The sequence below is a fragment of the Excalfactoria chinensis genome, chromosome 10, assembly GCF_039878825.1.
Source record: "Excalfactoria chinensis isolate bCotChi1 chromosome 10, bCotChi1.hap2, whole genome shotgun sequence".
NCBI classification, from domain to species: Eukaryota; Metazoa; Chordata; class Aves; order Galliformes; family Phasianidae; genus Excalfactoria; species Excalfactoria chinensis.
In genome coordinates, this window is record NC_092834.1 from 12162287 (window position 1) to 12178280 (window position 15994).

Consider the following 15994-nt stretch of genomic DNA (forward strand, 5'->3'; position numbering starts at 1 on the left):
CCTTCAGCACATTTATTGATCACACGTGGTTTTTTGTTTTTTTTTTTCATTTGACCCAGTGAATTAACTCTAGTTGTTGAATCAAATTAATGGTTTCTGTTCAAAATATCCCCTTTCACATTCTTAGAACTATTTGTGATAACCTCACTTCACTCATCCATGGAATGGTTTCCTCTCAGCTGCCAATTCATTTCTCAACTTTTGATAAGTTAATCATTGAACTATACTGCTGGAGTCAGGCACAGGAAACGTCATGGTGCAGCAGGCTCCTGGAGCCAAAACTGGCTCAGTTCTTCAGCAAGCCGTGGTTTCAGGTGTGCAGCTAGTATCTACTGTCAGCACGGAATGTGACTGTCTTTTAAATATCAATTTATGTACCTAGTTTACATGGCCACTAATAGCAACAAAACTTCTTATTTAAAACACACACACAAAACCAAAGAAAACAGGCAAACTTTTAATGTATCTTTTAGAAAAGAAGTACCATACCTCTTCTGAGCTTGGATAAAAAGTTCCTAGGCCACAGTCTTTGACTCCTGCAAGAGTTTCAAAAGCTGTTTTTGCTTTTGTTTCAGCCAGTCTCATCATAGTAGAAAGGGCTGTGGTGCAAGGTAAGAAAGAAGAGTCACATGCATCTAATCTGCAGCTACAGACAACAAGCCAGCCCCAGGATCACTGAGTGGTTGCTTATCTTTCACAGAGAAGCACTGCTGGAAGTACGAAACACCCAAACCCAAACAGTGTGGGAGATTGCAGCTGCAGGCGGATGATGCCGTGTTTGTACCAATACAGGCTGCTTCAGAAAGGTACCTAACCCATAATGGGGCTGCCTCTAATGGCACAGCACAGACAGCAAGAGGCACTGAGGCCTGCACTCTCTACCAGGGGAACTACAGCCTGCATGCTGCCAGTATGGATGGAGAAACAGTGCTGTGTGATGTCTTTCATGTAGAAACCTCAAGTGCCAACTTCTCCACGCACTTTACAGGCTATGCTTGTAGCAGCCATCCAGTACCACTGTGCCCTTCTCCCCAGGCTTAAAGAGCATCCAAACCACTTCAGTACTTTCCTTCACGCAATTAACAACAAGAATAATATGTGCCTCTGGAGGAGGAGGCTGTCACTATTTTTCAAAACAGGACTTGAAATTCCATCCATAAAAATATTAAATAAATGTCACAATTTTTCAACTTCTAGATTTTCAAGTGGTTACAACTTCAGGCATTGAATAGCTAGGATTTGAGTTTGTGTTTTAATGTACTAACATTTCTGGATAAGAATGAAAACAAGCAGGAGTAACAGAGACTATTCAAAGTATTTTCAGGTGTCTTACAAATAGGGCCAAGAAGCAGCTGAGGAAAATGCAGGAAAAGAAAGCTGCCCATCCTCCAACCTAGCACACCTCAGCCACGAGCTAATTCTTGTTTGTCTTCGAGATGCTCTTAAGGCAGACACTTCCAGGCAATCTCATATTAAGAGCAGAGTTCCAATAGATTGTCCGTATTGCTGACAGCTTGAAAAAATGCACTCCTTCAGAGGGAACCAAAATAATGAACTGTAATTCCTCCCGCCTGGTACAATCCAACTTTTCCAATGGCAAGAGTCCCAACGACCTTTTAATGGCATTCAGGAATTTTTGATGCAGAAATATGGACTGCCTCCATACCTGTGAGTCTATCCATCAAAGAAGAGGGACACAAATTACAGACTTTGACATTTGACCCAAGTTTCCTCTAAGGGAAGATACAAAGAAGCCCCAATAAGTGAGTTCTCCCTAGCAACTTGATTCTCTTCCCAGACTTAAAGTAGCTGGCATACACAAAGCCATATCATCCACACTCAGCTCCAGGGAAATGCTATGCAGGAGCTGCCATTCTGGAGCAGTAAAGGTATGCCTCCAGAAACGTGCATCCTTAGACACAGCCCTCATTTCCACAACAGCCATGCATTTTGTCATATACTATGTTTATAGGCTGCCAGTAGAAAGACAGCAACTCCTGCAGCAGCAGTAATGTTCTAGGGCAAGATAAAAACAAGTTCCCACCTTTTCAATCCCTTGAGAGCATCCACCATGTTGATTTCCCCCTACCCAGAGGCCAAACACAGTGGGACTCTATGGGCACCCAGCAGCTCAGCAGGGAGAAGTGAGGCAACCACTGGGCCCAACAAGCTGGGTACTGCTCTGGACTTTAGCTCCTAGGCTGAGTTAAACTAAAGCCAAAATAAAACACCCTCTACCTTGAGCTATATCAAAATAACAATAAATATTAAGTGATTTAACTATTTTGTTTAAGAGGATGATTAAAGCAGCAGACACGCTCCCCGGAAGAGCTCATGTTAATGTATCTACAGTCCACTTTGAGCACTTCTACAGCATCCAGCCTGTATGTAGTATCTAGCAAACCCAGCAGCTGCAAATAATGTATGTTCATATATTAGAAGGTAGTAGCACGAAATGCAAAAATATATACATTTATACAAAAGGAAGAACTAGCTTACATTTTATCTCTTTCCTTTCTAAGCACAAAGTTCTTTGGGTAGATTTTTATATGTAATCTCAGCTATTAGGGATTTTTTAATTTCCTACGTGATTTGGAAAGGGAAAAAAAATAAAGATTTAAAGCAGCATGGTCAGTTCCTGTCCTCACCTGTCCCTACAGCACTGAGAGCATGTTACACTCACATCATGGAGAACAGACTTAAAACTACCCCTCTCAAAGCGATCACTTCAGGGCAGGAAGTCTCATGAGAAATATACTCAGAGCCACACGGAGCTTCCATGTATCATTAACAAGCCTTACTGGAGAGCAAAGCATAACAACAGCCCCCTCCACCGCTAAGTAACAAAACTCCACCTAACATCATACATTACACAGCAAACAAGAGTTTGGTATTCTGAAACTGATAAATAACCCACACTTTCGTTTTGCTTTTGTCTCTGTCCTTAAACACTGCAAATAGTTTGTGTACCCAAAGTTCAACCCTCCTGGTTGAAAAGCTGGGCCGTTCACCAGGTGTGATTCCAACTGATGACAAAAGGAGAGCTCTGAATGCCTGCACCCATCTCAGTCCCCTCCGCCTGACTTCTCACAGTCACCACTATGGACCATCCCCATCAACCCTGACTGCAACGAAACAGAGCCTCCCTGCCTTTGCACTGATATAATGTCACTGCATTGATCACAAGCAATTAAAAACAAGCAACAAGAAAAACAGCCATGAAGATTTGAATGTTTTTCCACTGTCTAAATGATTAAATATGCAAAAACAGAAAACACTTGGCAGCTTACCCAAAGCTTGTTGATGGCACAGCAGCCGATAACGAGCATCCTACTTGATGACAGATAATCCTTTTTCCATTAAATCAAGAAAGCATTACAACTGGAATACTGGCTAACCCCCACGAAAACAAAACAAAACCTCAAAATTCCCACTGATCTGAGGGAACACAACAAAACATTCCAACAACTTCAGAACTTCTAGATGTATTTAGGGGATTTTTTCTCACAGGCCTGAAACAACCAATTAGTGCTGGCCTTCTGCTTGGGCTCTTTCTGGATGACAGATTGTTTCATTTTTATCTATTCAATTTACCTCTTAAATCACCCAACAATAGCTTTTCAAATACACACTCCAGCACTCTATTCAGACTGCTCTAGAGGCAACTTAGAGAGCTACAGCCATCTCCCTGACTTTGCAACTTAAAAAATAAGGGGTTCTTTATTTATATATGAAGCTTTGTAATATTAGACATTAGAAAGGTTTGAACCAAAAATCCAAATTTGGATCCCGATCTGGATTTTGCAGCCCTGGCCCTTCTCCAAATATTTCTGTCGAGTGAAGTAACAAGAGAAGGCAAATGGGAACTGTATAAAAACATTAAGCTCAAACCCTGCTCTGCACACCCCAACAAAACAGTCCCACGTCCCAATCGTTTTAATCGGTGCTTCAGTGTAAAGCTGAAACCCAAACCTGACCAATACTATCACCTTAGCCAGTTACATGTTCTGAGTTGTTGTTTTTCTTTTTTCCAGCATCCAGAATATTTTAGGAGGTGTTTCCAAGTGTTCTTTTCAGATAGAGATATGGACTCCTACTTGTCAATGGTACACATTCATGCAAGCCAAACAGAACTGCTCCAAACTGCACACAACTCATCTACAGGGGCCTGAGGTGACAACCCCACCACTTTGTGCTGATTAAGAGCTCATCAGAGATGCCACACTGAACCAGTATCACACTGTCTGACTGGTTTTGATGAGAACTCCAGTGGAGCAAAGTGGAACGTAGCATATAAGCAACAAGGAATTGTGTACATATGATGCTTTGAAGTCAGCAACTTAATGCACTCCTATGCATTTTAAATGAAAAGCAGGAAAAGTTAGACAAGTATTTTATTGCTTGAATACTGTTTTGCTCCAAACATACTTCATTTGATCCTGTTATTTCAAGAAACAAAGAAAAACAAAACCCACAAACATGAGTGAGAAATCCACTCTTCGTAAAAGCAGATTTACAAAGATCTTCTTTCTGCAAAGCTATCCACCCGACTCAAGCCAGGATATTCAATAAAACTTCAGCTCCATTCTCAAAAGGTTATATAAAGGTCAGCATTCATTTTATTCAGGTTTATTTTCTATCCTTGTAAAAATGCCTGCAGACCAAATTGGCTCCCACACCTGCTGACCCAGAAACTCCACCACTACTGTGCCGGGTTGGGAAAGTTGCTTCTCCTCCCACACTGAGCTGGCATTGCTCCAGCAGGCCATGCAGGAAGGCCTTCCAGATAGGAAGGGGTGAGTGTGACCAACTGCTCTTTCAAGGCTCTTCAGTGAGGATCTCTTACAGGGAAGCTCCCCCCCCCCGAGTAGGACAGTTTCCTTCATATGGGAATGTATGGTGAGAGATAAAGGGCCTACCTAGATCTGCTCAAGGGAACAACCCATGGGCAGGATGGAGCAGCCATGCTCTGGGAAAAGAAAAACTGGCAAATGGTGAAGGATTTATGTAGTTCAATTCAAGAGATCTGTACCACAGATGGTTACATCCTGGCACTGTTCAGAATTTGCTTACTGCCAAAGAGAAACAGGCACATAAGGCAATCAGACAAATGGTTTAATGGCAATACCTACCTCCGGAGATAACTCTCATCTTAAAAGTCCATTTTTCTCTACAACTGCAACAAGTGAGCTCCCCTGACCACTGCATGTATAACAGATGAAGTCAAATGAAACCAACTCTGCTTTCTGTCCCTATGTATTTGAGGAAGAAGAGTGTGAAGGAAAATGACATGCTGCTAAATGCCTTGCACACAGAAGGCCAGCCCCCCAACCCAGAATCAATGAAATATGGTCCACACATGAATCTTTTTCCTATGCATTTGACTGCTTATATACTATGTTGGGAAATACACACAGAACAGGCAAGCATTACGATCATCTGCAGACAGGAGAACCACAGAGCCAGAGAACAGTGGGTACGTGACAAGCAATATTTATGGTTTTAAAGCACCTCTTAGCTGAGAAGCTCAAAGTACTTCTTCAAAAGGGGTAAATACACCTCTACCATTACTTGGACTTACTGAATTAAGTGTAGCCTATGTGTCTGTCAACAATTTTGAGCTCTTCCTCACAATCATTAGTAATCTTCTGTTAAATATTTTTTGAATTAAAGAATTACAGAAGTTTTATTTCCCACCTCCAGCGATGAATTAGGCCGGAGGAAGGAGGGGTTGGTTGTTGGTGCACTTTAGGCTGGAGGCACAGAATAACTAGAAAGAGCCTGGAATCAGTTATGGGAACTGAAATTCTCCAACTCAATTTCAGCAGACAGTTTAACAAAAAATAGAGGCATTATATTTTTAGTTTTTGCTGTTATTTGCTGCCCTCCTGTCTCAAGCTACAGAAAATCACAAGAGTAAATGTCACAAGAGTAAATGCAGCTGGATTGGTCTACTGATGAATTCAACCAGACTCAAATACATCACCTTTTAAACAAGTACTTTCAGGGTGTTACAGGAATTTCAACTGCAGAAGAAAACTACTGAAAAGGTGTTTGCACCTGCATTTGCTGAAATTGCACCTGCATTTGCTGAAAGCCTGGAACACGTAACCCTCAGCCTCCCTCAACCTGGTCAGATGCTTTATTAAAAATATTAAGATTGTCAATCATGCTTTTCTACTCACCTACCATATAAATAAGCAGCAATTCCTATTATGAAAAATCTCAACAGCATTTCCTAAATTGTGAAGTATTTGCCAATAGTTTGAGTGACAACCTACCCTTGGTGACAACGACTAACGAAGAGTGAAAGATGCACTTGCAAAAGCCCAAATGATGCAAGTCATGACCAAGAACGAAGCTTTCCAAGGACTAGAAAATACGGTATTGCAGTCAGCTAATCTGGTCTTCTAGTGCAATGCAACAAGCTCAGAACTCACAAGAGCACAATTCACCTCCCAGTCCTATTTCAGCATGAAATGAACCGGGCCTAGGACATGCAAATTTGGCACTATGTGGGCCAGCTCATGAGGTTCTCTGAGTATAACTTCTAGCTAGAAAAGTGATTTGAGGACACAAGTTATAAATCTGAAGCCTACACCCCATCCAGTTCAAAGGACTGCAAAAGCAATGCTTTGTGTTTGCGATCCTGCGCTGCCCAGCCCTCAGCACAGCTTACAGATGAGATACTGGGGGAGGGGGAGAGAAATTAATCTCAGGCAGAGTTACTATGTTCCAACCACAACAGATGCCTATAGGACAAAAAGAGCTGAGATCCAGGTTAGGTGAAAGAAGCTGTGGCCAACCCATGCACAGATGCAAGTACCAGATTACCATTTGCAGCAGTAAACAAGTCCTGATTTAAGAACCATTACCACTTATTCACCACAACGAGGAAAGCAAACTCCCCCATTTCTCCAACATGCTGAGCTACGGACTGGACTCCAAATTAATGCAGCGAGCAAAGGGGTGATATCACCTAAAACTGTTGGGTGTATTTTGCTCCTCCCAGCAGGCATAGAGAGCCTCAGCCAACACCTCTCTTCCCCAGTGATCTCCATACCTCAGTCCTTGTGCCACACTCCGTTGCATACATATGCTACCGACTGCCTTTGGCTACAGATATTCTTTGCTAACTTCATGTTCAGCCTTTGCCAGCATACGTCTGGGTACAGAAATACCATCAAACAAACATCACATGTTTGTAAATACAGTCCCCTCACCCAATAAAATAACTGAAGCCCCATTAGTCTATATGCTCAGACAGCTGACTGGGGAGGTTTCCTGCCTCAGGCTCCAACGTCTGGACAAAAAGCTATTAATAAATGTAAACGCTTTAATGAATCTAAAGGGGAATAAACAAGGCAGATTAGGGTTCAGTGTTCAGCAAAGAAAGACAAGGGCAATTCACCAACCTGCCCCAACTGACATTAATCAGCCGTCTGGGCTCTGCGAAGACGTATTCTTCTGTCTAGACTCCTAATCCGTCAATGGGAAAAGACATCTAATATTATTTCTGTCCTTTCCATCGACACCGTAAGAACACGTCCGACTGCCTGAACAAGTCACACACAGCGCGAAACAAAATCAGACATGACTTTGTTGGATGTGTTCGCGTGGGGCAGCTAGGAAAAGCACAGCCAGACAGCACTGAACTTCATTTCAGTTTGGCCACAGTAATTAACGAGCCGCAGCTACCTGCTGTACCCGGCCTGCTGTACATACGTGCTGTTGTAATGTGGAAAAATGCTTCCCCGTCCGTTTTTAAGCACAGCTAAGAAAACCTTTCTCTCCCCCTCCCCAGACCGCACTACTGGTCACTTAATATAGTAACAAAAACAAAGCAGAACCCAGACTGGACTCCTAGCAAGCACACTATCAGGTCTTCAGTACATACACTGACTGTGCCTTTCATTTTAACCAGAAGGACTTAACCTATTGTTTGATTTTAAGGGACTTTACAATTCCTCGAGCTACTTTTGTCAAGCTACATTTTAATTTCATAAACAGAATAAATTAAGGCTGAGTCGAAATGCTGAACAACTCATTGTCCCCCTTGAGGCCCACATCACATACTATATTTATATTTGTCTGCATGGTGGAAGGACAAGCACAGACTTGTTTGTGATCTTCAAGTCCAGCACTACAGTAGCTGCTATATTCTGCTACGCTATTTTCCTGCTCACCACTTTCTGGACACTAAAATCTTTTCAAAAATAAAAATAAAAAATTAAAAACAACTAAAAATATCCATGCACTGCACACAAATGCGTAGGAGAAAAGAGGCAAAAACAAATAAGAAAGAACAAAAAGCAAAACAATACAGAAGGGTGCTTATCTAGGTGTGCTAAATCCTCGAGGAAGGAAATGAGGACTTGGACATGCCAACTGGCCAGCACACACAGCTGGCAGGGCAGGGAGAGGGGAGGAAGAGGAGGGAAAGCAGAAAAGAGGAAGCTCTCTTCTACACGTTGCACCCAGCTCTGTTAGCAACACAGCACTGCCATTTTCACGAGCCTCCCACACTCGTGCACTGCTTGCTCCTCATCAGCACATGGCAGCTACTGACCAGGACAACAGACTCCAGACTGCAGCACAGAAAGGGCAGCTTGCTGCTCTGAGCACAGCGTGCGTGATGCCCTAGCTTTGCTCAAAGCAACTGCAGCCACACTGAGGCGAGAATTCACATGGGACTCGAGCTCTGAATGAAGGCTGTTTGACAGTAACACAAAAACAGGGAAACACACAGAAATCCTAGAAGTCATGAAGGATGGGAAAACACTGAGGAAAAAAAAAAGAAAGGTTTTATTACAGAAATGACCTGATCTTACATACTGCATTTCTGCACACAACCCGCACGGAGCTGACGCTGTCTGGAAGAGGCAGAGAAGTGCCAGCACCGTGCAGGGCTGCCAGGTAGTCAGGGAGGAAAGGTCACCCTCCCGCGGGGAATGCCTGCAGAGCACCCAGGAGACGGGGCTGCAAGGTGCTGGCACAGCCTGCTGGCACAGGGCACCCAGCAGGACCCCCACACAGACAGTGCTCTGCATTCCTTTGTGCCCAATGCAGACAAGCTATTCATTGAGTGTACCTGAATCCACGAAGCAAACTGCATTTAAAATGCTAACGTATACTCTCTTTCTTTTTTCTTGAAAAGAAAACCCAGAATAAAAGAGGAGGTTTTGTTAAGTAGCCATTTTGTCTTCAACTTGGACATGATACCTAATCTGAATGCAACGTAAACATGCTCCTGAGGCTCTCCTCCAAACAGCACGTTCATGGAGAGGAGAAAATCCAGAAAGGATGTCACCAAACAGCCTAATAAATTAGGACAGCGTGAAGATGGAATGATCCAAACAGACAGGAAATTCTGCAGCTCGGATCCCTTCTCTAGGTCACGCTGTAGAACAAAAACAACCACCAAAACAAAAGGTAGCGAGAGCTGGTTAAGGACGATGGATTATTATTTACCATTTCAATTCTCAAAAGAAGAGCCGAACAAAAGATTCAATTTCACTATGCGTCCAGACGGACGGTACGGATGTGTATACAAATACAGCAACATAACACACCCAAAAAATGAGATCTGGACTTGTTATCTTTTACAGCCACACAAATTCAGAACAAAAAGCTGAACACGGCATGAAGCAATGTACTGGATCAATGTGTTTCAGCAGGATGAATCCATGCACAGAAACATACATCAAGGAAAGCATCACCTAGGAGGAGCAGCCTATATTCCCTATTCTTCACTTCCTGATCCTACATCACTCCCTTCAGCCAGAAGCAGCCTTTAAAAACAGAGAAATGTAAATACTGCAGGTGGTGCCTCCTGCAGCTGGGGGTGGGGAGGGCTCACCAAAATACCTGATTTGCACAGCAAATAGAACCCAATTCATCGCATCCCCCCAGGCGCACAGAACTCAGTAACATTTTTACTATAAATTCTGATTGAATTTAAAGAAAAAAAAAAAAAAAAGCAACACGGATTCCTGGGCAGATACTTGCAAACCATCACAAGTTTGAGCCAGAGCTGCATTCGCATGCCTGCCTGGGAACTGGAACAACGGGGGTTTGTGGGAAGGCTGCGAAACGCACCGTATGCAGCGTTCTGGGCTACATCATCGCCGCGCTGGGAGCCGCTCTCACCCAGGAAGCAGCCGTAGCCCGTGGCGCACGCCGTCTGGTTACAAAGCCTCCAGCAGGTGAGACCCGGCAGGTCACACGGCGCCGCAGCGCAGTTGCCATCCCCGCGGGACACAAACGCGCCGACCGAGCCCCGTTACTCCGGGAAGACAACACGCCCGGCTCGCACCGCCCCGGCCCGGCAGCCCGGCACACCTGCGCGTACCGCGCGCGCTCCCGACGGCTCCGTGCCCGCGCGCCCCGGGGCGCCGCTCTGCGGGGTGGGCCCGTCGGTTCCGCGCGCCCCGGGCACAAAGGGGCCGCGCTCCCCCCCTCGCCGCCCGCCCGGCCCGACCCGCGGCGCGGCCCTTACCAGATGGAACTGCGGATCTTGTGCCGCAGCGCGCTGGCCTCGCCGCCCTGCAGCCCCGGCACCAGGGCCGGCAGGGCCCCGGCGGGCGCGGGGGTTCCGGCGAGCCGCCGCGGCGGCTGCCCCTCCGCCTGCTGCTCCTCGGCCATGGGGGCGCGGCGGCGGCGCGGGGACGCGGAGCGGGCTGGCCGCACTAGGCCTCTGCCGCAGCCCTCGAGTGAGTCGCCTTCCCTCGCCGCCCGGGGGACATCACGGGCGGGGAGCCGAGTCGCGTCTCGCCGCTACGCCGCAGGATGGCGAGCCCGGCTCGCGGCACGGCGCATGGCGGCCCGGTCCTCCTCCTCCGCCCCCGAGCAGGGTCGCTCCGCGCTGCCCCGCTTCGCAGCACCTGGCCCGGCCCGGCCCGCCCCGCGCCGCGCCGCCGCCGCCGCTCCTCGCCCCGCGGCCGCCGTGCCCGCCCGGGCGCCCAGTGCGCAGGCTCGGCGCTGCCCGAGCAGGCGGGCCGCCCGCCGGGAGGGGGCTGGGGCCGGGGCCGGGCTGGGGCGGGGGCGCGGCGGCGGAGGGGCGGGAGCGGCGGTTCCCCTGCGGCAGCCCCGGGCCGGCCTCGGGGTGCCGGGTTCGGGCGGACCCGCCGGCGCGGCGAAGGCGGACGCGTGTGCGTGCAGCGATGCGCGGCTCGTGCGGAGCCGGGCGTGAGTCGCACGGGCAGCGCGGAGCCGTCGCTGCGGACACGTGAGCCCCTCCCGCGGCGCGCAGCATTACATCAGCCGTCCGCCCCGCACCTCTCGCCCTCCGGGTGCTCCGCGCAGCCGCCCATCCTCTCGCACCCGGCGGTGTTTGTAAACAGCGCTCGGAAGCGCACGCCTTTAGCGTGCACGCAGCCCTCACTGCTTCCCACGGAAGCAGCAGCGGAGAAGCCGCGGCCGCGCTCGCCCCGGCCTTCTCGCGTTCTGCAGCTCCCGCAGCCCCCACGAATGCCAAAAGCAGCTCCTTTGCACCTCCGCTGCTCCTCTGTTGCCAATCCTTCACATTCCAGTAGCGTTCGAGCAGGAATTCACCATTTTCCATGTGATTTATACCAGTGCCAAACAATCACAAAACCCCCCAAACGGCCCTGGACGTGCCTCTCCTTCCCCCAGTGTTCTCACGCAACCCGAGCCCCGACAGCAGCAGTCTTTCATCTTCAGGCGTGCAGTCCCCATCCCCGTGCCTTCATGCAGCACAGGGCACCCAGCCCAGTCTGCCGGGTCTGTGTTGAGCCAGGCACAGCCAGACCCTTCTCAGCCTGGGCAGAGGGATGGGCGCCCCAGCACCTTCCTACACTGTACCTGAGGGTAAGTGAGTGCCTTCCTGGCCTGCAGTGATCCCTGCAAATGTGAGTCTTTTACACCAGTGACAAAGTAAATACACACGGTGTTGCTAAATGTAGGAGATGAGCATTTGTAGATGACTGTCACCAAACAAAATGAGGTTTTAAAATTAAATCGTCCCTTACATTTCTGCTGCCCCGAAGTCAAAACGTTAAGGATGATGTGGCAGTGGTGAGGATTTTCTTCTCATATCCAAGAAGTATAAATACAAGTAAAAACTGTAGTCAGAAGTAAACAGAAAGGCTCACAACTTCAAATCCCCAACTGCTACACTTTTGGATCAGCACACACACAACCTCGTACAACATGACCGAGCTGATCCTGGTGGTGTTTCTAGTTTTGTTGGTCAGATGCCTCTGCTGAGATCTGTGGTTTGACCCTTTGAAATCTGAGGCACAGCTTACCCTGTTTGGATCCCAGGCCTAAAATGGTTCTACCTGATTGAAACTGATGGGCCTGCATATCAGAGCAAGGTTCAACACATGGGCACCATGTTTAAGGACCACAGACTTATAAAATATAGATATAATTTTAGCATAGCTTTCAGTCAAAACCAGCAGTTTGAAGACCTGTTGTTTATTTAGCTCCTTGTCAATTTAGTTCCCAGTGATGTCAAATTGTAGTCATACTTATTTATAGCTGTATCGGCATCATATGACCAAAAAAGAAATTAGTCACATCTATTCTGCAAAACCTGCTGCACCGGGCACACGCTGGCACCCTCACACCACTGCCACCCTGCAACCACACCTGGTGCTTTAGGGCAGAGTGGGATTAAACTGGCACCCAGGTGAGTGAAGTGGGACAGAAGCCCAAGTTGCATTGCTGTGGTGGAAGTGGTCTCCGGGCCTCAAACCAATGTGTGCTTCCAAATCTCACCATCAATTTAATTCTTTTTGCAAAATATATATTTTTTTAACTGTGCTCTTCTGGCATGAAGCCTTTCAGCTGCAAGCCTGTTTCTGTTGCTGGGTTTGATTAGCTGTGATAGGAACTTACAGAGGCCCCAAATAAACTTGGGGTCTCCTAATGACTGATTTGGCCAGTAAGTGTTATTGGTGCAAAACGTTTTAAAGGATAAAATCCAGAGAGGTCTGTTATGGAATCAAATAGCAACAGCACAAAGGGCCACGCTCTGCTCTCCAAAAGCCTTTTACTCATGTTAGAAATGACTCCAGTGCTTTTCTCACATTCCTGCAGTGTGTCCAAGCACTACATTTGGCCCAGGTTTTCTGTATAGCTGCACTGACACTGAGTGAAGGCTTTTCCCCTTTACGTATGTTAGGCCAATACACAGAAGCCAGCTTAGCTGACTCTTACACACTGAATTTCGTATGGTCTCTGCAAAATGCATGAAAGAAAAGATGGCAGCTCTTTGTATGCAGTTTGTGTGGTGATATACAACTTTAAGAAAAAAGAAGAAACAGATCCAGAATAATTGTTCAAACAGAGGAGCTTGTGCTGACAGAATTATCTTGAAGACAGTGAGGAGGATCATTTCACTGCTAAGAGATGAACCTGAACTCAGATGAGCTGACAAAGCACTGAAGACATTCCAAGAATATCCACTGAACACCACTGTAGCCCTCTGTTGGAGTTCTTGTCCCTGAATGCTTTGAATACCTCTGGACATGTAGACTGAGGCTTCTGGTATAAAAAGTATGTGGTATAAATGGTATAAGAAGACATGAAAATTAATATAAAGAGGTTAATTGTAGAAGGCTAAGCAGCATTTTCAAGACCAGAATCTGAATTTTCTTTCCCATTTTCCAGACGTCTGTTTTTAAGGAGTACAGCAGCTCAGCTCAGATGAGGTAGGCAAAGGGCTTTCTGGTCTTGTGCCTCTGTTCCCAGGCATTCCCCTTTCACAGACAGATTTTGCAGATTCCAAGTCTGTTTATATTTCCTCCATTTCTGTAGCTATAGATCTAACATAAGCTCTCTCTGTAGGGAAAAGTTGTGCTTAAATACAGACTAACCTATTTGTCATTATTTTGTTTTGTAGTTGGTTTATTTTTTTTTTCTTCCCTGTTGTTAATTGTGTCTGACAGTTGGGGAATGCACTGTCTCATGCTTTCAAGGAGCAATGTCTCACTGCCCTTTCCAAGCAGCCAGTACCGAGGGTGGGTACTCTTCCCTGTTTCCTGTCAGTTGAGAGAGATCTGCCATTTCACGTTTAATATGGGGCCAAGAAGAGCCATGCACATTCAGAGACTAAACTGGGGGTAAGAGGCAGATAAATAATGAAATTCTGCTACCTTTATCCTCAAGGCAAGCATAAAACAAATTCTGTGAGGATAACTGACTTTAAAGCTTTGCTAAAAAAGACACCAAAAGCTTTAAACACTGGTTTAGCAAACTCCATTTTGACACCTTCTTTGCAGCTCTTCTCCCCTGAGGATGTATGTCACCACATCTCCTGAGCTATGCCCAAGACAACTCCCTCTGATTTTGTTTTGTTACCTCTGTTCATGTGCAGCAATAGTAAAACGGAAATACGATAACTAATCATACCCATAACCAAATTTAATATATACTTCAGCTTGTATGTTTTCAATCATTTAAAAAAGAATCTAGTTTACCTAGAAAACCTTCAAACTCATGTCATGATAACTGACAGAAGAAATTGGTCTGTGTTCAAATGTGACAGTGAGAAGGAGCTATTTTAATTCTAAAAAAGCAGGAAAACCTGCTTGATCAGGAGTTTGCTGAACTTTGCTGCTTCTGGAAGCATCTGTGTGGAGTGGGTGTGAGCAGTGTGTGGTGAGCAGTATCACAACCTAGCAAATAATGGGAAACACAAGGAAGTATGAAGCAGGCCCCATGATCACAAATCCATTGCCAGCAAAGGACAAGTATGAGCTACCACACTGACTCTATTCTAGAGATTGTTTTCTTGGAAACCATCCTCACTGTCTTCAGTTCTTCTCTGCTTTGCTGTCCCTGTCATCTTTTATATCTCTGCAAGGCAATTTAAGATGCTAACAAAATGGATATGTAGCCCTGACTCTGTGCAGTAGTAGATGATCATCAGACACAAGACAGCAATGGCCTAGGCTCACATAGGCCTGACTACAGCTTGCCCTGGTAGGGCAGATGAGGAGTGTGGTGTTATGCTGGGATAATACACAGATTGTTTACATTCTGGAAATCGTGATAACCCAATTAAATTTCCAAGGTCTATTCAGGTTCTTTGATGATATGGGCAGTTTGAAACTTTTTGTTTCTACAATCTTCTTTTCAGTGCAATAGGTCTTTGTCTCAGTGTAATTTCATGTGGGCTGCTGAGCTTGAAAAAGTTATGACTATGGTGTTTCTATAACCTGCATAGCTGTAATCAACTACTGCAGACTAGAAAGATACTTAAGAGGGGACCGTAGGTCATGAAAGTGATGATTCAGACTGTCCTGTACAAGGCTGATGAGTAGGAAGGAAGGCTGTCACTGAAAGGAGTTTGATGGTTCGCTGAGTCATATTTCAAATTGACATCCTTTCATTTTCAATGTTATTGAATATTTGATAACCTTGCTGGTAAAATATAGGGTTAAAAATATTTTTAGTTAGACCACTATGCAGTTGCTTTGTCTTTCACTTGTCTTTCATTCTGACCCAGAGGCTCAATTTTAGGGAGACTGACAGAATCAAAGGTAAGGAGAGAGAAATATATGCAAGTTTCACATAACAAAGCAAACACACAACACTTCTGTCCTTACTGTCCTTATTTTTTTCCCTAATGAAGTTCAGTAGTAATTTGGAAGAGTGTTCAAAAGTAAATGTTGCCTACTTGCAATGGCTGACTGCAAGGACCAGGACAGCAAGGACAGCAAGGATCAGGACAGCTCCTGTTGGCAGGTACACCTCCTGTGAATTGCCTCACCACATGCACTTGTGGTCCTTGCAGGTAATCGTGACCACATTAAGCTCACTGCATAACATGGTAATGCAGATGTGATAGAGGATGAAAGAGCACCAAATTCCCAGACTTGGAGCCAAGTAGAACAGACCCCAGTACAAGAAACTGTGAATTTCAGTTATGTTGGTTCAAGATCTGTATTCCCACATAAACAGTGGATGTCCTAAATTGGTGCCTGAAGGAATCCTCAAGGATTTCCAAGCATCCTGAGAAATC

At 46.0% G+C, this 15994-nt stretch overlaps 1 protein-coding gene across 1 annotated transcript in view; it reads right to left on the reverse strand.

The window, feature by feature from the left end:
• RFX7 (regulatory factor X7) overlaps positions 1 to 10915 on the reverse strand; it is a 51205-nt gene extending 40290 nt beyond the window's left edge. The window contains exon 1 of the mRNA XM_072345513.1: positions 10499 to 10915. Within this exon, the coding sequence (XP_072201614.1) occupies positions 10499 to 10644 (146 nt within the window). The 5' untranslated portion in view covers positions 10645 to 10915. The remainder of the gene's footprint in view (positions 1 to 10498) is intronic.
• Between the last annotated feature and the right edge of the window lie 5079 nt (positions 10916 to 15994).